General features: G+C 36.1%; 1 protein-coding gene and 2 long non-coding RNA genes across 3 annotated transcripts in view; 1 reads left to right on the forward strand and 2 right to left on the reverse strand.

Moving 5' to 3' along the window:
• Positions 1–22901, reverse strand: part of LOC310736125 — a 261350-nt gene that overhangs the window by 35231 nt on the left and 203218 nt on the right. The gene's annotated exons all lie outside the window — the stretch shown is intronic.
• Positions 3633–11229, forward strand: LOC310736172 (uncharacterized protein; the record flags this gene model as incomplete). The annotated part of the gene is made up of 3 exons (XM_083559548.1): positions 3633–5859; positions 8386–10401; positions 10969–11229. Exons 1-3 carry the CDS (start codon positions 3736–3738, stop codon positions 11227–11229), a joined length of 4401 nt encoding a protein of 1466 aa, XP_083415674.1. The 5' UTR covers positions 3633–3735.
• Positions 16184–18516, reverse strand: LOC310736206. Its single transcript, XR_014536489.1, has 3 exons — positions 18401–18516; positions 18222–18307; positions 16184–16536 (listed from the first exon to the last, which is right to left on the reverse strand). It is a non-coding gene; the product is annotated as an uncharacterized lncRNA (long non-coding RNA).

Consider the following 22901-nt stretch of genomic DNA (forward strand, 5'->3'; position numbering starts at 1 on the left):
GAGGTTGGTAAACTGTCTAGAGTTTCTGATGTTGATGATAGTTGTGTATTGAATTTTAGTGAAGGAGACGTTAATGCTGTAATTGTTTCTGTTGCTGCTGTTTCTGGAGAATCAGAGGTTGATAAAGTTTCTGTAGTGTCTGAGTTTGATGATAGATTTATTGTTGAATCTGTCGAAGTAGATGTTGACCCTGTTAATGCTTGAGTTGCTGAAGTTTCTGGAGATTCAGAGGTTGATAAACTTGCTGGAGTGTGTGATTTTGCTAATAGATTTGTGGTTAAATCTGGTGAAGGAGACGTTGATGCTGTAATTGTTTCTGTTGCTGCTGTTTCTGGAGAATCAGAGGTTGATAAAGTTTCTGTAGTGTCTGAGTTTGATGATAGATTTATTGTTGAATCTGTCGAAGTAGATGTTGATCCTGTTAATGCTTGAGTTGCTGAAGTTTCTGGAGATTCAGAGGTTGATAAACTTGCTGGAGTGTGTGATTTTGCTAATAGATTTGTGGTTAAATCTGGTGAAGGAGACGTTGATGCTGTAATTGTTTCTGTAGCTGAAGTTTCTGGAGATTCAGAGGTTGACAACATTTCTGGAGTGGGTGATGTTGATGACAGAGATGTAGTTAATTCCAGGGAAGTAGGTGTTGTTGGAATTGTTTGTGGTGTTGATGTTTCTGGATATTTAGAAATGGCTGAAGTTTCTAGAGTATCTGAAAGCGATAATATTTCTGTAGTAAAATCTGTTAAAGTAGATGTTGATGCTGTAATTGTTTGTGTTGCTGATGTTTCTGGAGATTCAGAGGTTGATAAAGTTGCTGGAGTGGCTGATGTTGATGATAGATGTTTAGTTGATTCTGTGGAAGCAGATGATGCTGTAAATGATTGTGTTGAAGTTCCTGGAGATGCAGAGGTTGATAAAGTTGCTGGAGTGTGTGATGTTGCTAATAGATTTGTGGGTAAATCTGGTAAGGTAGATTTTGATTCTGTAATTGTTTGTTTAGCTGAAGTTTCTGAAGATTTAAAGGTTGATAAAGATTCTGGAGTGTTCGATATTGATGATAGATCTGTTGCTAATTTCAGCGAAGTGGATTTTGCAATTGTTTGTGTTGCTGATGTTTCGGGAGATTCAGAGGTTGATATAGTTTCTGGAGCGTCTGATGTTGATGACAGATCTGTCGTTAATTCTGGTGAACTAGATGTTGATGCTAGAATTGTCTGTGTTGCTGAAGTTTCTGGATATTCAGAGGTTGATAAAGTTGCAGGAGCGTGTGATGTTGATGGCAGATCTGTAGTTAATTCTGGTAAAGTAGGTGTTGATGGCGGAATTGTTTGTGTTGTTGATGTTTCTGGAGATTTAGAGATGGCTGAAATTTCTAGAGTATCTGATGTTGATAATATTTCTGTAGTAGAGTCTGTCGAAGTAGATGTTGATACTGTAATTGTTCGTGTAGCTAAAGTTTCTGGAGATTCAGAGGTTGACAAGGTTTCTGGAGCGTTGGATTTAGATGCTATATCTGTAGTGGATTTTGGTGAAGTAGAAGTTAATGCTGTAATTGTTTGTGTAACAGATGTTTTTGGAGATTCAGAGGTTGATAACATTTCTGGAGCGGCTGATGTTGATGATAGATCTTTAGTTGATTCTGTGGAAGCAGATGATAATGCTGTAAAAGCTTGTGATGCTGAAGTTTCTGGAGATTCAGAGGTTGATAAAGTTGCTGGATTGGTTGATGTTAATAGATTGGTTAAATCCGGTGAAGTAGAAGTTAATGCTGTAATTGTTTCTGTTGCTGCTGTTTCTGGAGAATCAGAGGTTGATAAAGTTTCTGTAGTGTCTGAGTTTGATGATAGATTTATTGTTGAATCTGTCGAAGTAGATGTTGACCCTGTTAATGCTTGAGTTGCTGAAGTTTCTGGAGATTCAGAGGTTGATAAACTTGCTGGAGTGTGTGATTTTGCTAATAGATTTGTGGTTAAATCTGGTGAAGGAGACGTTGATGCTGTAATTGTTTCTGTTGCTGCTGTTTCTGGAGAATCAGAGGTTGATAAAGTTTCTGTAGTGTCTGAGTTTGATGATAGATTTATTGTTGAATCTGTCGAAGTAGATGTTGATCCTGTTAATGCTTGAGTTGCTAGAGTTTCTGGAGATTCAGAGGTTGATAAACTTGCTGGAGTGTGTGATTTTGCTAATAGATTTGTGGTTAAATCTGGTGAAGGAGACGTTGATGCTGTAATTGTTTGTGTAACAGATGTTTTTGGAGATTCAGAGGTTGATAACATTTCTGGAGCGGCTGATGTTGATGATAGATCTTTAGTTGAATCTGTGGAAGCAGATGATAATGCTGTAAAAGCTTGTGATGCTGAAGTTTCTGGAGATTCAGAGGTTGATAAAGTTGCTGGATTGGTTGATGTTAATAGATTGGTTAAATCCGGTGAAGTAGAAGTTAATGCTGTAATTGTTTCTGTTGCTGCTGTTTCTGGAGAATCAGAGGTTGATAAAGTTTCTGTAGTGTCTGAGTTTGATGATAGATTTATTGTTGAATCTGTCGAAGTAGATGTTGACCCTGTTAATGCTTGAGTTGCTGAAGTTTCTGGAGATTCAGAGGTTGATAAACTTGCTGGAGTGTGTGATTTTGCTAATAGATTTGTGGTTAAATCTGGTGAAGGAGACGTTGATGCTGTAATTGTTTCTGTTGCTGCTGTTTCTGGAGAATCAGAGGTTGATAAAGTTTCTGTAGTGTCTGAGTTTGATGATAGATTTATTGTTGAATCTGTCGAAGTAGATGTTGATCCTGTTAATGCTTGAGTTGCTAGAGTTTCTGGAGATTCAGAGGTTGATAAACTTGCTGGAGTGTGTGATTTTGCTAATAGATTTGTGGTTAAATCTGGTGAAGGAGACGTTGATGCTGTAATTGTTTCTGTTGCTGCTGTTTCTGGAGAATCAGAGGTTGATAAAGTTTCTGTAGTGTCTGAGTTTGATGATAGATTTATTGTTGAATCTGTCAAAGTAGATGTTGATCCTGTTAATGCTTGAGTTGCTGAAGTTTCTGGAGATTCAGAGGTTGATAAACTTGCTGGAGTGTGTGATTTTGCTAATAGATTTGTGGTTAAATCTGGTGAAGGAGACGCTGATGCTGTAATTGTTTCTGTTGCTGCTGTTTCTGGAGAATCAGAGGTTGATAAAGTTTCTGTAGTGTCTGAGTTTGATGATAGATTTATTGTTGCATCTGTCGAAGTAGATGTTGATCCTGTTAATGTTTGAGTTGCTGAAGTTTCTGGAGATTCAGAGGTTGATAAACTTGCTGGAGTGTGTGATTTTGCTAATATATTTGTGGTTAAATCTGGTGAAGGAGACGTTGATGCTGTAATTGTTTCTGTTGCTGCTGTTTCTGGAGAATCAGAGGTTGATAAAGTTTCTGTAGTGTCTAAGTTTGATGATAGATTTATTGTTGAATCTGTCGAAGTAGATGTTGATCCTGTTAATGCTTGAGTTGCTGAAGTTTCTGGAGATTCAGAGGTTGATAAACTTGCTGGAGTGTGTGATTTTGCTAATAGATTTGTGGTTAAATCTGGTGAAGGAGACGTTGATGCTGTAATTGTTTCTGTAGCTGAAGTTTCTGGAGATTCAGAGGTTGACAACATTTCGGGAGTGGGTGATGTTGATGACAGAGATGTAGTTAATTCCAGGGAAGTAGGTGTTGTTGGAATTGTTTGTGGTGTTGATGTTTCTGGATATTTAGAAATGGCTGAAGTTTCTAGAGTATCTGAAAGCGATAATATTTCTGTAGTAAAATCTGTTAAAGTAGATGTTGATGCTGTAATTGTTTGTGTCGCTGATGTTTCTGGAGATTCAGAGGTTGATAAAGTTGCTGGAGTGGCTGATGTTGATGATAGATGTTTAGTTGATTCTGTGGAAGCAGATGATGCTGTAAATGATTGTGTTGAAGTTCCTGGAGATGCAGAGGTTGATAAAGTTGCTGGAGTGTGTGATGTTGCTAATAGATTTGTGGGTAAATCTGGTAAGGTAGATTTTGATTCTGTAATTGTTTGTTTAGCTGAAGTTTCTGAAGATTTAAAGGTTGATAAAGATTCTGGAGTGTTCGATATTGATGATAGATCTGTTGCTAATTTCAGCGAAGTGGATTTTGCAATTGTTTGTGTTGCTGATGTTTCGGGAGATTCAGAGGTTGATATAGTTTCTGGAGCGTCTGATGTTGATGACAGATCTGTCGTTAATTCTGGTGAACTAGATGTTGATGCTAGAATTGTCTGTGTTGCTGAAGTTTCTGGATATTCAGAGGTTGATAAAGTTGCAGGAGCGTGTGATGTTGATGGCAGATCTGTAGTTAATTCTGGTAAAGTAGGTGTTGATGGCGGAATTGTTTGTGTTGTTGATGTTTCTGGAGATTTAGAGATGGCTGAAATTTCTAGAGTATCTGATGTTGATAATATTTCTGTAGTAGAGTCTGTCGAAGTAGATGTTGATACTGTAATTGTTCGTGTAGCTAAAGTTTCTGGAGATTCAGAGGTTGACAAGGTTTCTGGAGCGTTGGATTTAGATGCTATATCTGTAGTGGATTTTGGTGAAGTAGAAGTTAATGCTGTAATTGTTTGTGTAACAGATGTTTTTGGAGATTCAGAGGTTGATAACATTTCTGGAGCGGCTGATGTTGATGATAGATCTTTAGTTGATTCTGTGGAAGCAGATGATAATGCTGTAAAAGCTTGTGATGCTGAAGTTTCTGGAGATTCAGAGGTTGATAAAGTTGCTGGATTGGTTGATGTTAATAGATTGGTTAAATCTGGTGAAGTAGAAGTTAATGCTGTAATTGTTTGTGTAGCAGATGTTTCTGGAGATTCAGAGGTTGATAACATTTCTGGAGCAGCTGATGTTGATGATAGATCTTTAGTTGATTCTGTGGAAGCAGATAATGATGCTGCAAATGCTTGTGTTGCTGAAGTTTTAGAGGTTGAAAAATTTGCTGGAGCGTGTGATGTTGATGGCAGATCTGTAGTTAATTCTGGTGAAGTAGGTGTTGATGGTGGAATTGTTTGTGTTGATGTTTCTGGAGATTTAGAGATGGCTGAAATTTCTAGAGTATCTGATGTTGATAATATTTCTGTAGTAGAGTATGTCGAAGTAGATGTTGATACTGTAATTGTTCGTGTAGCTAAAGTTTCTGGAGATTCAGAGGTTGACAAGGTTTCTGGAGCGCTGGATTTAGATGCTATATGTATAGTGGATTTTGGTGAAGTAGAAGTTAATGCTGTAAATGCTTGTGATGCTGCAGTTTCTGGAGATTCAGAGGTTGATAAAGTTACTGGATTGGTTGATGTTAGTAGATTTGCGGTTAAATCTGGTGAAGTAGAAGTTAATGCTGTAATTGTTTGTGTAGCATATGTTTCTGGAGATTCAGAGGTTGATAACATTTCTGGGGTGGCTGATGTTGATGATAGATCTTTAGTTGATTCTGTGGAAGCAGATGATAATGCTGTAAAGGCTTGTGTTGAAGTTTCTGGAGATGCAGAGGTTGATAAAGTTGCTGGAGTGTGTGATGTTGATAATAGATTTGTGGGTAAATCTGATAAAGTAGATATTGAGTCTGTATTTGTTTCTGTAGCTGAAGTTTCTGAAGATTCAAAGGTTGATAAAAATTCTGGAGTGTTCGATATTGATAGATCTGTTGTTAATTTTAGCGAAGTAGATGTTGATGTTGTAATTGTTTGTGTTGCTGATGTTTCTGGAAATTCAGAGGCGGATGACATTTCTAGAGTGGTTGATGCTAATATTTCTGTAGTTAGTTTTGGTGATGTAGATGTCGATGCTGTAATTGTTTGTGTTGCTGAAGTTTCTGAAGATTCAGAGGTGGATAAAATTTCTGAAGTGTCTGATGTTGATGATAGATCTGTCACTGATTCTGTGGAAGCAGATGAGGATGCTAGATTTGTTTGTGTAGCTAAAGTTTCTGGAGGTTCTGAGGTTGGTAAACTGTCTGGAGTTTCTGATGTTGATGATAGCTCTGTATTAAATTTGATTGAAGTAGTTATTGATGCTGTAATTGTTTGTGTTGTTGCTGTTTCTGGAGAATTAGGATTTGATGAAGTTTCTGGAGTGTCTGAGTTTAAAGATAGATTTATTGTTGAATCTGTTGAAGTAGATGTTGATGTTGTAAATGCTTGAGTTGCTGAAGTTTCTGGTGATTCAAAGCTTGATAAAGTTGCTGGAGTGTGTGATTTTGCTAATAGATGTGAGGTTAAATCTGGTGAAGAAGACGTTGATGCTGTAAATGTTTCTGTAGCTGAAGTTTCTGAAGATTCAGAGGTGGACAACTTTTCTGGAGTGGGTGATGTTAATGGCAGAGATGTAGTTAATTCCAGGGAAGTAGGTGTTGGTGCAATTGTTTGTGGTGTTGATGTTTCTGGATATTTAGAAATGGCTGACGTTTCTAGAGTATCTGAAAGCGATAATATTTCTGTAGTAGAGTCTGTTGAAATAGATGTTGATGCTGTAATTGTTTGTGTTGCTGATGTTTCTCGAATTTCAGAGGTTGATAAAGTTTCTGTCGTTGATTCTGTGGAAGCAGATGATGATGCTAGAATTGTTTGTGTAGCTGATGTTCCTGGAGCTTCTGAGGTTGGTAAACTGTCTAGAGTTTCTGATGTTGATGATAGTTGTGTATTGAATTTTAGTGAAGTTGCTGCTGTTTCTGGAGAATCAGAGGTTGATAAAGTTTCTGTAGTGTCTGAGTTTGATGATAGATTTATTGTTGAATCTGTCGAAGTAGATGTTGACCCTGTTAATGCTTGAGTTGCTGAAGTTTCTGGAGATTCAGAGGTTGATAAACTTGCTGGAGTGTGTGATTTTGCTAATAGATTTGTGGTTAAATCTGGTGAAGGAGACGTTGATGCTGTAATTGTTTCTGTTGCTGCTGTTTCTGGAGAATCAGAGGTTGATAAAGTTTCTGTAGTGTCTGAGTTTGATGATAGATTTATTGTTGAATCTGTCGAAGTAGATGTTGATCCTGTTAATGCTTGAGTTGCTAGAGTTTCTGGAGATTCAGAGGTTGATAAACTTGCTGGAGTGTGTGATTTTGCTAATAGATTTGTGGTTAAATCTGGTGAAGGAGACGTTGATGCTGTAATTGTTTCTGTAGCTGAAGTTTCTGGAGATTCAGAGGTTGACAACATTTCTGGAGTGGGTGATGTTGATGACAGAGATGTAGTTAATTCCAGGGAAGTAGGTGTTGTTGGAATTGTTTGTGGTGTTGATGTTTCTGGATATTTAGAAATGGCTGACGTTTCTAGAGTATCTGAAAGCGATAATATTTCTGTAGTAGAGTCTGTTGAAATAGATGTTGATGCTGTAATTGTTTGTGTTGCTGATGTTTCTCGAATTTCAGAGGTTGATAAAGTTTCTGTCGTTGATTCTGTGGAAGCAGATGATGATGCTAGAATTGTTTGTGTAGCTGATGTTCCTGGAGCTTCTGAGGTTGGTAAACTGTCTAGAGTTTCTGATGTTGATGATAGTTGTGTATTGAATTTTAGTGAAGGAGACGTTAATGCTGTAATTGTTTCTGTTGCTGCTGTTTCTGGAGAATCAGAGGTTGATAAAGTTTCTGTAGTGTCTGAGTTTGATGATAGATTTATTGTTGAATCTGTCGAAGTAGATGTTGATCCTGTTAATGTTTGAGTTGCTGAAGTTTCTGGAGATTCAGAGGTTGATAAACTTGCTGGAGTGTGTGATTTTGCTAATATATTTGTGGTTAAATCTGGTGAAGGAGACGTTGATGCTGTAATTGTTTCTGTTGCTGCTGTTTCTGGAGAATCAGAGGTTGATAAAGTTTCTGTAGTGTCTAAGTTTGATGATAGATTTATTGTTGAATCTGTCGAAGTAGATGTTGATCCTGTTAATGCTTGAGTTGCTGAAGTTTCTGGAGATTCAGAGGTTGATAAACTTGCTGGAGTGTGTGATTTTGCTAATAGATTTGTGGTTAAATCTGGTGAAGGAGACGTTGATGCTGTAATTGTTTCTGTAGCTGAAGTTTCTGGAGATTCAGAGGTTGACAACATTTCTGGAGTGGGTGATGTTGATGACAGAGATGTAGTTAATTCCAGGGAAGTAGGTGTTGTTGGAATTGTTTGTGGTGTTGATGTTTCTGGATATTTAGAAATGGCTGAAGTTTCTAGAGTATCTGAAAGCGATAATATTTCTGTAGTAAAATCTGTTAAAGTAGATGTTGATGCTGTAATTGTTTGTGTTGCTGATGTTTCTGGAGATTCAGAGGTTGATAAAGTTGCTGGAGTGGCTGATGTTGATGATAGATGTTTAGTTGATTCTGTGGAAGCAGATGATGCTGTAAATGATTGTGTTGAAGTTCCTGGAGATGCAGAGGTTGATAAAGTTGCTGGAGTGTGTGATGTTGCTAATAGATTTGTGGGTAAATCTGGTAAGGTAGATTTTGATTCTGTAATTGTTTGTTTAGCTGAAGTTTCTGAAGATTTAAAGGTTGATAAAGATTCTGGAGTGTTCGATATTGATGATAGATCTGTTGCTAATTTCAGCGAAGTGGATTTTGCAATTGTTTGTGTTGCTGATGTTTCGGGAGATTCAGAGGTTGATATAGTTTCTGGAGCGTCTGATGTTGATGACAGATCTGTCGTTAATTCTGGTGAACTAGATGTTGATGCTAGAATTGTCTGTGTTGCTGAAGTTTCTGGATATTCAGAGGTTGATAAAGTTGCAGGAGCGTGTGATGTTGATGGCAGATCTGTAGTTAATTCTGGTAAAGTAGGTGTTGATGGCGGAATTGTTTGTGTTGTTGATGTTTCTGGAGATTTAGAGATGGCTGAAATTTCTAGAGTATCTGATGTTGATAATATTTCTGTAGTAGAGTCTGTCGAAGTAGATGTTGATACTGTAATTGTTCGTGTAGCTAAAGTTTCTGGAGATTCAGAGGTTGACAAGGTTTCTGGAGCGTTGGATTTAGATGCTATATCTGTAGTGGATTTTGGTGAAGTAGAAGTTAATGCTGTAATTGTTTGTGTAACAGATGTTTTTGGAGATTCAGAGGTTGATAACATTTCTGGAGCGGCTGATGTTGATGATAGATCTTTAGTTGATTCTGTGGAAGCAGATGATAATGCTGTAAAAGCTTGTGATGCTGAAGTTTCTGGAGATTCAGAGGTTGATAAAGTTGCTGGATTGGTTGATGTTAATAGATTGGTTAAATCTGGTGAAGTAGAAGTTAATGCTGTAATTGTTTGTGTAGCAGATGTTTCTGGAGATTCAGAGGTTGATAACATTTCTGGAGCAGCTGATGTTGATGATAGATCTTTAGTTGATTCTGTGGAAGCAGATAATGATGCTGCAAATGCTTGTGTTGCTGAAGTTTTAGAGGTTGAAAAATTTGCTGGAGCGTGTGATGTTGATGGCAGATCTGTAGTTAATTCTGGTGAAGTAGGTGTTGATGGTGGAATTGTTTGTGTTGATGTTTCTGGAGATTTAGAGATGGCTGAAATTTCTAGAGTATCTGATGTTGATAATATTTCTGTAGTAGAGTATGTCGAAGTAGATGTTGATACTGTAATTGTTCGTGTAGCTAAAGTTTCTGGAGATTCAGAGGTTGACAAGGTTTCTGGAGCGCTGGATTTAGATGCTATATGTATAGTGGATTTTGGTGAAGTAGAAGTTAATGCTGTAAATGCTTGTGATGCTGCAGTTTCTGGAGATTCAGAGGTTGATAAAGTTACTGGATTGGTTGATGTTAGTAGATTTGCGGTTAAATCTGGTGAAGTAGAAGTTAATGCTGTAATTGTTTGTGTAGCATATGTTTCTGGAGATTCAGAGGTTGATAACATTTCTGGGGTGGCTGATGTTGATGATAGATCTTTAGTTGATTCTGTGGAAGCAGATGATAATGCTGTAAAGGCTTGTGTTGAAGTTTCTGGAGATGCAGAGGTTGATAAAGTTGCTGGAGTGTGTGATGTTGATAATAGATTTGTGGGTAAATCTGATAAAGTAGATATTGAGTCTGTATTTGTTTCTGTAGCTGAAGTTTCTGAAGATTCAAAGGTTGATAAAAATTCTGGAGTGTTCGATATTGATAGATCTGTTGTTAATTTTAGCGAAGTAGATGTTGATGTTGTAATTGTTTGTGTTGCTGATGTTTCTGGAAATTCAGAGGCGGATGACATTTCTAGAGTGGTTGATGCTAATATTTCTGTAGTTAGTTTTGGTGATGTAGATGTCGATGCTGTAATTGTTTGTGTTGCTGAAGTTTCTGAAGATTCAGAGGTGGATAAAATTTCTGAAGTGTCTGATGTTGATGATAGATCTGTCACTGATTCTGTGGAAGCAGATGAGGATGCTAGATTTGTTTGTGTAGCTAAAGTTTCTGGAGGTTCTGAGGTTGGTAAACTGTCTGGAGTTTCTGATGTTGATGATAGCTCTGTATTAAATTTGATTGAAGTAGTTATTGATGCTGTAATTGTTTGTGTTGTTGCTGTTTCTGGAGAATTAGGATTTGATGAAGTTTCTGGAGTGTCTGAGTTTAAAGATAGATTTATTGTTGAATCTGTTGAAGTAGATGTTGATGTTGTAAATGCTTGAGTTGCTGAAGTTTCTGGTGATTCAAAGCTTGATAAAGTTGCTGGAGTGTGTGATTTTGCTAATAGATGTGAGGTTAAATCTGGTGAAGAAGACGTTGATGCTGTAAATGTTTCTGTAGCTGAAGTTTCTGAAGATTCAGAGGTGGACAACTTTTCTGGAGTGGGTGATGTTAATGGCAGAGATGTAGTTAATTCCAGGGAAGTAGGTGTTGGTGCAATTGTTTGTGGTGTTGATGTTTCTGGATATTTAGAAATGGCTGACGTTTCTAGAGTATCTGAAAGCGATAATATTTCTGTAGTAGAGTCTGTTGAAATAGATGTTGATGCTGTAATTGTTTGTGTTGCTGATGTTTCTCGAATTTCAGAGGTTGATAAAGTTTCTGTCGTTGATTCTGTGGAAGCAGATGATGATGCTAGAATTGTTTGTGTAGCTGATGTTCCTGGAGCTTCTGAGGTTGGTAAACTGTCTAGAGTTTCTGATGTTGATGATAGTTGTGTATTGAATTTTAGTGAAGTTGCTGCTGTTTCTGGAGAATCAGAGGTTGATAAAGTTTCTGTAGTGTCTGAGTTTGATGATAGATTTATTGTTGAATCTGTCGAAGTAGATGTTGACCCTGTTAATGCTTGAGTTGCTGAAGTTTCTGGAGATTCAGAGGTTGATAAACTTGCTGGAGTGTGTGATTTTGCTAATAGATTTGTGGTTAAATCTGGTGAAGGAGACGTTGATGCTGTAATTGTTTCTGTTGCTGCTGTTTCTGGAGAATCAGAGGTTGATAAAGTTTCTGTAGTGTCTGAGTTTGATGATAGATTTATTGTTGAATCTGTCGAAGTAGATGTTGATCCTGTTAATGCTTGAGTTGCTAGAGTTTCTGGAGATTCAGAGGTTGATAAACTTGCTGGAGTGTGTGATTTTGCTAATAGATTTGTGGTTAAATCTGGTGAAGGAGACGTTGATGCTGTAATTGTTTCTGTAGCTGAAGTTTCTGGAGATTCAGAGGTTGACAACATTTCTGGAGTGGGTGATGTTGATGACAGAGATGTAGTTAATTCCAGGGAAGTAGGTGTTGTTGGAATTGTTTGTGGTGTTGATGTTTCTGGATATTTAGAAATGGCTGACGTTTCTAGAGTATCTGAAAGCGATAATATTTCTGTAGTAGAGTCTGTTGAAATAGATGTTGATGCTGTAATTGTTTGTGTTGCTGATGTTTCTCGAATTTCAGAGGTTGATAAAGTTTCTGTCGTTGATTCTGTGGAAGCAGATGATGATGCTAGAATTGTTTGTGTAGCTGATGTTCCTGGAGCTTCTGAGGTTGGTAAACTGTCTAGAGTTTCTGATGTTGATGATAGTTGTGTATTGAATTTTAGTGAAGGAGACGTTAATGCTGTAATTGTTTCTGTTGCTGCTGTTTCTGGAGAATCAGAGGTTAATAAAGTTTCTGTAGTGTCTGAATTTGATGATAGATTTATTGTTGAATCTGTCGAAGTAGATGTTGATCCTGTTAATGTTTGAGTTGCTGAAGTTTCTGGAGATTCAGAGGTTGATAAACTTGCTGGAGTGTGTGATTTTGCTAATATATTTGTGGTTAAATCTGGTGAAGGAGACGTTGATTCTGTAATTGTTTCTGTTGCTGCTGTTTCTGGAGAATCAGAGGTTGATAAAGTTTCTGTAGTGTCTAAGTTTAATGATAGATTTATTGTTGAATCTGTCGAAGTAGATGTTGATCCTGTTAATGCTTGAGTTGCTGAAGTTTCTGGAGATTCAGAGGTTGATAAACTTGCTGGAGTGTGTGATTTTGCTAATAGATTTGTGGTTAAATCTGGTGAAGGAGACGTTGATGCTGTAATTGTTTCTGTAGCTGAAGTTTCTGGAGATTCAGAGGTTGACAACATTTCTGGAGTGGGTGATGTTGATGACAGAGATGTAGTTAATTCCAGGGAAGTAGGTGTTGTTGGAATTGTTTGTGGTGTTGATGTTTCTGGATATTTAGAAATGGCTGAAGTTTCTAGAGTATCTGAAAGCGATAATATTTCTGTAGTAAAATCTGTTAAAGTAGATGTAGATGATGATGCTAGAATTGTTGGTATTGTTGAAGTTTCTGGAAAGTATAAATGTATTATATAGTTGTCTTGCATTAGTTTAATGAAATTAATTTTAAAACATTTATTTTCTTGAATGATACATTTAATTGTCTAAAAAGATGTTCTATATTGTCAGATATATATTAAACAAAGCTTGAAAAAAAACCTTTGTTGCCCCTTTGTACCTGTATCAAACATTTGAAAGTGGAATATATATTAAAATTATAGTTGAATAGATAGTATAGTTTGCATTTCTTGTTTTTTCACGTGGACATATATACAATTACAGCATATGGTTATTTTAAGAAAGTACTTAAAAAATTATTTCATTTGCTGTGGATTGCTTCATGCTGAACTAAATGGTGCGCACTTCTATTTTTTATTCAGTACATTTGCCTAAGAGCTCTGGTGCAGTTATTCTTTTTTTTACTTTTAACGCAGTGATCCAGGTTTAAGGTTCTGAGCTTGTTTATATATTCAACACTTCTCCTACGTCACTGTCACTGATAAGCCATGAAGGACAAATTGTACTAATTCTGAAAACATATATCAATACATACTATATATACACTATATGGGCAAAAGTAATGGAACAACATTATAAGGGGAACCTAACATTTCCAATCAAATGTGGTTCCCCAAACACAACTGTATAGAATGTATTTGGATGCAGTAGCATAAAATTTTCCATCCACTTGAACTAGGAGACTGAAACCTGGTTCAGTGTGACAATCCCCTTATGCACAATGCAAACTCCATGATGATAAGGTTTACATGGTTGGAAAATCTTTAGTGCCCTGCTATAAAGTTCTGTTCTCAACCCTACTGAACAACTTATGTTAATGTTAATTGCACCCTAGGTCTCTTGACCGTACTTCAGTACCTGGCTTTACTAAAACCCCTGTGGCTGAATGAGCACAAATCTCCTCATGCACACTCCAAAATAAAGTGCAACATCATCCCAAAAACGTAGCGGTTATTATAACAGCAAATTTATATTAAATGTAGAACCAGATGTTCAAAGTCACATATGAATCTTATGGCCAGGTGTCCACTATATTTTTTCTTTAATGTACATCAACATGGCAAGTATTGTTAATAAATAGCATCTTACCTGTTGCTGTAGGTTGCCCTGTAATCATTAAAATGCATCCTATGAGAAATAGAAATGTAAGCATCTTGCTGTGCAGTGATTTAAAATCAGCTTTCAGCATGGCATTCATTAAACAGAGTTTTTTCCCCACAAATAAAATGTGTTGAGCTGTTCTGTAGTTCAGCTGTTTTGTTGAATAATAAACTCTTAGCACTGGCAGGCTATTGTACAGTTCTGACTTCAAGCCCTACCCTTATCTCCTCCCAGGAATAACAGGTTCTCAGGGAAATACCGTGCTGTGTCTCAATTAATAACATGTCTGTTTAGTGTTACAGTGTAGATCATTTTAGGCTTTATTTCCTTTAACAGTATGCTATGCATACTGGAACTATACAGTAAAACTATACCCTGGAATGTGTACCTTTATATAAAAACCATTATATTAAATAATTTTCCATTTGGTGCCACTCTGATGTCACTGGAGGAGATTGTTATTGTTACTGATCCTGCTTAGTTACGATAGTGTTTTATGTGAGGAAAAAAAGTTATCTAAAACAAATTCGACAATATCCACGTTACACTCTTAGCTTCTAAAAATATTAAAAGTTATATTTACTTGCAATTTTCCTGGAAAATTCAACGTCAAATTAATGAGGAATTCAGCATAGGAATTAATGTAGTGGTGCAAAAGAATGCAATGCTGTTATTATGGCCTTGAGCTATAGCAGAGACCTATCTCAGCCAGTTAATCTATAAGAATATAAGCTTAGTACTATGTATGATAATATCAGGATGGATTCTGAAACTTTGATTGTACAGATAAGGAAAAGAAAGTTGAAGAGTTTAAAGGAATGAAGCACTGCTGCACCGCTCTCTTTTGGTGGGGTTCAAGCAAGGACTATGGCTACATTAAGTTAATAAATAATGTCTGGCCTCAGACTCATAAAAAACAGAGAAACCACCCCTAAACGTAAAATATCAAAACAATTGACTTTTATTTTTCGACTCCTTTTAAGTGAATTTTGCTTTATAGCGAATACAAGCATTTTCTTTCGACCGTCATGATGCAGACATTTTTTCTTGTTAAATTCCAATCTATAAAAACACCAACCCAACTGTTTGCTTTGTTGAGGAGGTAAACATACATTCCATCCCAGTTATCTCCCAATTGTTGATAACATAAGATGAATATGAAACCATCCATATGTTTTTATTTACTTTGCAGCTTGAATATAGCAAGCTCAAAATACTGTATATGACTGAATAAAATTAAAGTAAAGTTTAAGTAAAGATTAAAATAAAATAAAATATAGGAAATGTAAAATAAAATATACATATTAAGTTATATATTGTTAGATGCTGTACAATCGACAAATTTTCAATCTTATTGAGATATACTGTATGAAATACAGTAGCAGTAGATTCTGCCGCTCACCCACCCATGATGAACACCATGGAAAAATGCAAAATATTCTATTTCAACATGAAAGTCATCCTACTCCCAAAATGCTCATTGCATCTCTTGCCAAAATGAGCAAATATTGTGATATTTGTCCCACTTGATTTTAAATTATGTTAAAACTCATGCACTAATATAGCATGGTACCATCTTTTGTAGCACGGTATACCTGAGAAAAGCCACTCAAAACCTGATTAGGTTTTTTATTAAGCTTAAAGAATGCAAGGAAATTAGTAAATTGTACGAAGCTGCGTGTGGAGAATGCCGAGCTGCCAGAGAAACGAAGAGAAAAAGACCATTGATCCTCGTCTGGAGGGCATTGTTAATAAAATGTTCCAGCGATGCCTGAATGATCACAAGTATAAGCAGGCCATTGGAATCGCCCTGGAGACCAGGCGCTTGGATGTGTAATGAGAAGAAACTATTCTGATGTTGCACAAGTATGTCACAATAGATTTAATGGCAAAAGATGAACAATTTAAATGCAGAACATATATGCATTTATATAGTAGCTGTGGTTTAACATTACAGACACCAAAAAGATAAGAACATTTTACACTGACCTATTGATAATATTAATAATAGCTTGTTTCTGTCTAATTGTACAAGACTTATAGTATAATGGACATAGACTACACACACACAAAAATGTACATGTATATTCAAGAACATTAACACATACTTTTTTCCTACTGGAAATGACATGACATAACATTACCTTTAGATTATGATACTATTGCATATTCATATACAATGCATGACAAATTCTTTAAAGTACTGAAGCATTTAAAAAAAACAAATTTTTCTGTCGTCACGTTTCTGTTACTGCTTTGAAATATTGATTTTCAGTTTATTTAATGAATGTTGGCTTTGGTAATTGGGATTATTTTTCTATTACGATTACATTCTAGACATTCTTTAGTTAATAGCACAGTCAGTAAAAGTTTTTTTAGGCTAACTAGATGATTGTTTTGATTAATTGAAAAGTGCAACATAGCCACGCATATACAAATTAAGAACACAGACAAATATTAGAGAAATTGTATTTTTACATGCATGCATGCCAAACTATGCAGGAAAAGCCAAACAATGTTTCAGTTCTTATCTTGAGCTGATTATTTAAAATTGGTGCATGTGTTTAGCTGACAGTGGCAGTACATTTGTGGAATAATAAAATCCATTCATCATCCCTCTGTATAATTTATTGAACTTTGAGGTGGTGATCATTATGGTGACACTTTTTGGATCTGCTTCACTCTAACCTTAATAGTTCCATCAGTTCTGGCTTGGAGTTGCCTAAAAAACTGCATAAAAAAAAAAAGTGACTTTATATACTTTATATATATATATATATATATATATATATATATATATATATATATATATATATATATATATATATATATATATATATATTTCTTATATTTGGACTATTTACATGAAAAAGTGAACAAAGATTTCACATTAAGAATTGTATTACTAAGAACATATATGATGTCATAATCATAAGCAATGCTAGAAATACCACATCACAGGCTCTGTTGGTAAAATAAACTTAAATAAGGGTGGTGTGACGTATAGTATAGGATCGTTTTCCTCTTATTGTTTTTTAAGAAAAAGCACAATAATATTAACTTTTTTTTTACAGAATGACTTGCAGTAACCTACTGTTAGGGTTGATGTTATAGTAAATGAACACTTCCTGATCAGAGTATTCAACCTCATTGTGGTATAAGTTATACTTTACACCAGTGCTGTTGAGTTTCTATAACAACAGCACTAAACTATATAGAAGGAAGTTCCAGTATTAGTACCAAACACACACAAGGCTATAATTAGTACACAATGTTTAAAGTTTAACAGACAAAAGATAAAGGAACACACCAAAGGAATTACTGAAAATGACGATACAGGAAATTAAAACAAAAAAATAAGGTTTGGGTTATTTTTACTTGTCACATATACAATACACACCCATGACTTCAGTACCACTCACATAACATCACCTCATTACCATAAACTTTTAAAATGCTTTCTTTGCACATCCTTTCTGAACTGCTGTTAAATTGCTCGTTTGCACAACATTTTTGTTTACATTTTGTACTGTTCAATTTTGTTCACTTTGTCTTGTCACAACAGGTTTACTGGCAGAGCTATTTTGTGTTTTGTCCTGCACTGTCCTGTGTTGTCTTCGCACTGTCTTGTGTTGTCTTGAACTGTCTTGTGTTGTCTTTGCACTGTTTGCACCAGGTTGCACACATCCACTTTATGTGGCGAGGACACTTACTAGTCATTAGCCCTGTGTTTTCTGTTTCTGTGATTATTGTTGTATGTAGCATCAGGGTTCTGGTGGAACGTTGTTTCATTTCACTGTGTTGTTTTATTTTACAGCTATATATGGTTGAAATGACAAAAAAAGCTTCTTGACTTGACTTGAATACAGCACAGGGAATTTTTTCTTTACATATCCCAGAAATGTAAGGAAGCTGGGGTCAGACATGATACAGCACCCTGGAAGCACAGAGGATTAAGGGCCTTGCTCAAGGGCCCAAGAGTGGCAGCTTGGCAATACTAGGACTTGGATCCCTTCCCAGAACCTTAACAACTGAGCTGTCACTTCCCCAAAATCAATAACGTCAATAATGCTTTGAGGGGATTTGTGACATCTATGTGATGTTCCTTTATAGCTGCAATACTGCTCTAACATACAGTATGTGATAACAGGAAGAATACAGATGCATTAGTTAATAAATTAAAATGGTAACTGTTAGCAAAGCCAAGTATTAGGAATTATGCAAAAAGAACTTGCTTCATGGTTACATTATGCCACCCTGTAGTGGATAATAGGCTATTCCTATAACAGATTTGTCGTTCTTTGTTTCCCTTATTTTCCAATGGCGTTCAATTTATGTTTGTTCCGACTGTTAAAAAAAGTAACACAAAACACTTCTCGAAAAAATTTGTGGTATAGGACAAAGTATGGCCTTACCTGCTCTGTATAGAAGATGATTTGGTCACTGGTTAGTTTCTTGACACCTCGCATCCTAAGCACCGCATGAGCAGACGCTGCAAAATCTAGAGAAATCAAACAAATAAACAAAATAATTACTTATAGTAATATGATACAATATATACAGAAATGTTCTTTATATGTTGGAGAAACAATACTTGTTGATAGTGGAGCTGTTTGGGGTTGAAAAGTGATAGTGGTGGTTTTGTTGGTGGTTACTTTTGACGATGTTACTCTTTCTGTTAATGCTTCTGAAGTGCCAGCTGATGATGAAGACATTCCTTGAGATACAAATGCTGATGTTTGAGCTTTTGTTGGTCTTAGTGAAGAAGATTGTGTATTTGATAGTATAGGTAAGCCTTGTGGAGATATAGTTGTTAATGGTGATGTCTTAGATGATTCTGGGGAACTTGATGGTAATGTGGCAGCTGACTGTGATGTTGAAGCTTTTGGAATTTCAAATGTTGATAAGTGATCCGTGGACAATGTTGATGAAGTAAATGGTGATATAACCAATGGTTTTAATGAAGTTCCTGAAGATTCAGAAGTTGATGATGGATCTGCAAATAATTCTTGGTTAGCTGGTTGTGAAAAACCATCTGTTTGTATTGATGAGATTCTTCCAGTTTCAGAGTGTTGTGTAAATGATTTAGTGGAAGTAGATTGTAATGTGGTGCCTGACTTTGTGGACATTATTGGAAATTCAGTTGAATGATCTGTAGATATTTCTGGCAAAGTAGGAGGTGATGATGTGACTGTTTGCATTGGAAAAGTGTCTTGAGATTCATATACTGATGATAGTTTTGGAGATGATTCTGCAGAAGTAGGTTTGGGGGTTATAACTGATCTTGTTGAAGTAGTGCCTAAAGAGTCAGTTGCTGCTAAATCATATGTAGAAAATTGTGGGGTAGTTGCCAGCATTTCTGGTGAATTAGTTATCAAATGATCTACAGATGTTTCTAGCAGAGTAGAAACCGATGCCTTAAACGTGTGTGTTAACATTTTAAGAGATTCAGCTGTAGCTGATTCTGGATGAGTAAATGGTAAAGCCGTAAATGTATGTCTCTGTGTTTCTGGAGTTTCAGGTGTTGGTTGGTGATCTCTTGATGATTTGGTAGACATGGTTGAAGATACAGTAAATAATTTTGTTGATATTTCTAGTGATTCATTTGAATTACCTGACGATGATTGTGAGAGAGCTGGCAATGATGCTGTAACTGACTGTGTTAATAAAGGTTTTGGAGAACCAGTTGTTTGTGAGTGATTTGGAAATGGGTTTGGTTGAGTAAATGGTAAAGTAAATGAAGGAGTTGATGATATTTTGTGCACTTCCGTTTTTGAATGATCTGTAGGTGATTCTACAGAGATGTGTGGTGATGTTGCTGGAATTTCTGCAGATTTTGATGCAAATGACTGATCTGTAGGTGATTTTATTGATGTAGTTGTCAAGGCTGTTTGTCTTGATGGTTTTGAAGATTCAGATGTTGTTGGGTCAACTGTAATTGACTCTATAAATGCAGATGGTGATGTTGTAACTAATATTGTGGGTGACGTTTCTGCAGCTTTAGATGTTACTGAGGTCTGATCTATAGATGATTCTGAGAAAGAAGTTGGTGAACCTGTAACTGTTTGTGCTACTAAGATTTCTGGAGAATCAGATGCTGAGGATGGATTTGTAGATGATTCTGGCAAAGTTAAAAGTGATGCTGTAACTGTCAAAATATTAGCAGATTTAGATGTTGATGAGAGATCTGTAGATGATTTCTGAGGTCTAGAGTGTGATGTTTTAACTGATTTTGTTGATAAGGTTACTGGAGATTCAGATGTTGATGATCGAAAGTTAGGTGGTTCTGAAGATGTAAATGTTGATAAGACATCTATAAATAATTCTGGATGAGTAAATGGTAAAGCTGTAACTGTAGGTCTCTGTGTTTCTGGAGTTTCAGATGTTGATTGGTGATCACTAAATGATTCTGCAAACTGGTTTGATGATGTACTAATAGATTTTGTTGATGTTTTTGGTGATTTATTTGTTGATGAATAATCTAAAGATGATTTTGGGAAGGTAGATGGTGATACTGTAACTGCTTGTGATGCTAATGTTTCTGAAGATATAGCTGTTGGTGATTGATTTGAAGATGATTTTGGTAAAGATAATGGTACTGTTGAAGGATGACTATTTGATGACATTTTGGGTGCTTCCATTGTTGATGAGTGATCTGTAGTTGATTCTCCAGAAGTAGGTGGTGATGCTGTAATAAATTTTGCTGACATTTCTGATGATTCAGATGTTAACAAATGATGAGCAGAAAATTGTTGAGAAGTAGGTGGTGATGCAATAAATTTTGTTGGCAACTCTGGAGATTCAAATGTTGAATAATTTGTAGATGATTCTGGGAACGTAGATGATGGTGTGGTAAATAATAGTGTTGATGTTCCTTGGGTATCCGATTTAAGTGATTCTAGCAAAGTAGATTGTGATGCAGCAAGCGGCTGTGTTAATAAAGTTTTTTGAGCTTTAGATATTGGTGAATCATCTGTAGAAGATTCTGCAGATTTAGGTGGTGATGCTGTAAATGATTTCGCTGATGAAGGTACCGCATCTTTAGATGTCATTGACAGATCTATAGATGATTCTGTTGCATCAGATGGAGACACTTTATTTGTTGGTGATTTAAAAACTTCTGCAGATTTGGGTGTTGATGGGTGATCAGTAAATGATTTTGGGGAAATGGTTGGTAAAGCTGTTTTTCTTGGTGGTTCTGAAGATTCAGATATTGATGGGTTAACTGTAGGTGATTCTGCAAATGGAGACGGTGATGTTGTAACTGAGTTTCTGGGTGACCTTATTAAAAAAGTTTTAGATATTACTGTCTGATCTGTAAATGTTTGTGGTGAGAAAGTCTGTGAAACTGGAGTGAAGAATTCTGAAGATTCAGATGTTGATGATTTATTTGTAGATGTTTCTGTCAAAGTGGGAAGTGATGTAACTGTATTTGTTAAAATTTCTGCAGATTTAGATGGTGATGAGTGAATTGTAGTTGATTCTCCAGAGCCAGGTGGTGATGCTTTAAGTACTTTTGTTGATGACATTTCTGTTGAGTCAGGAGTTAGCAACTGATGAGTAGAAGAATGTGGAGTGGTAGGTGATGATGTAACAGAATTTGTTGAAGACTCTGTAAATTCAATTGTTGAAAGATCTGTAAGTGATTTTGAGAAGTCAGATGGTGAAGCTCTTAATAATCGTGTTGATGTTCCTTGGGAATTCAATGTGGATGATTCTGGCACAGTAGATGTTGATGCTGTAAGTGATTTTGTTAATAATGTCTCTGGAGCTTCTGATAATAATGGTTGATCTGTAGATAAATCAGTTGTTGGTTCAACAGTAGATGATTCTAGTGATATAATTAGTAAGGCTGTTTGTCTTGGTGGTTTTGAAGGTTCAGATGTTGTTGGGTGAACTGAAGGCCATTCTGTAGATGCAGACGGTGATACAGTAACTGACTTTGTGTTTGACCTTTCTGCAGCTTTGGATGTTACTGACTGATCTGTAGATGTTTCTGAGGAAGAAGATTGTGAACCTGTAACTGTCTGTGTTGCTATGATTTCTGGAGAATCAGATGTTAATGGTGTATTTGTATATGTTTCTGGTGAAGTTGAAAGTGATGCTACAACTGTTAAAATCTCTGCAGCTGTAGATGTTACTGACTGGTCTGTAGTCGTATCCAAGAAAGATGATGTTGAACCTGTAACTCTCTGTGTTGATATGATTTCTGGAGAATCAGATGTTGATGGTGTATTTGTAGATGTTTCTGGTAAAGCTGAAAGTAATGATATAACTGTTAAAATCTTAGCAGATTTAGATGTTGATGAGAGAGCTGTAGATGATTCCTGAGGTCTAGATGGTGATGTTTTAACTGATTTTGTTGATAAGGTTCCTGGAGATTCAGATGTTGATGATCGAAGGTTAGGTGGTTCTGGAGATTTAGATGTTGATAAGACATCTATAGATGATTCTGGATGAGTAAATGGTAAAGCCGTAAATGTATGTCTCTGTGTTTCTGGAGTTTCAGATGTTGATTGGTGATCACTAGATGAATCTGCAAACTGGGTTGATGATGTACTAATAGAATATGTTGAGGTTTCTGGTGATTCATTTGTTGATGAATAATTTAGAGATGATCCTGGGAATGTAGATGGTGAAACTGTAACTGCCTGTGATAGTAAGTTTTCTGAAGATATAGATGTTGGTGATTGATTTGAAGATGATTTTGGTGAAGATAATGGTACTGTTGAAGTTTGACCGTTTGATGACATTTGGGGTGCATGCATTGTTGATGAGTGATCTGTAGTTGATTCTCCAGAAGTAGGTGGTGATGCTGTAATTAATTTCGCTGACATTTCTGATGATTCAGATTTTAACAAATGATGAGCGGAAAATTGTTGAGAAGTAGGTGGTGATGCAATAGATTTTGTTGGCAACTCTGGAGATTCAAATGTTGAATAATTTGTAGATGATTCTGGGAACGTAGACGACGATGTAGTAAATAATAGTGTTGATGTTTCTTGGGAATCCGATGTAAGTGATTCTAACAAAGTGGATTGTGATGCAGCAAGCGGTTGTGTTAATAAAGTTTCTGGAGCGTCAGATATTGGCAA

Source organism: Silurus aristotelis (genome assembly GCF_946808225.1).
Source record: "Silurus aristotelis genome assembly, chromosome: 13".
In the NCBI taxonomy this organism is placed as follows: domain Eukaryota; kingdom Metazoa; phylum Chordata; class Actinopteri; order Siluriformes; family Siluridae; genus Silurus; species Silurus aristotelis.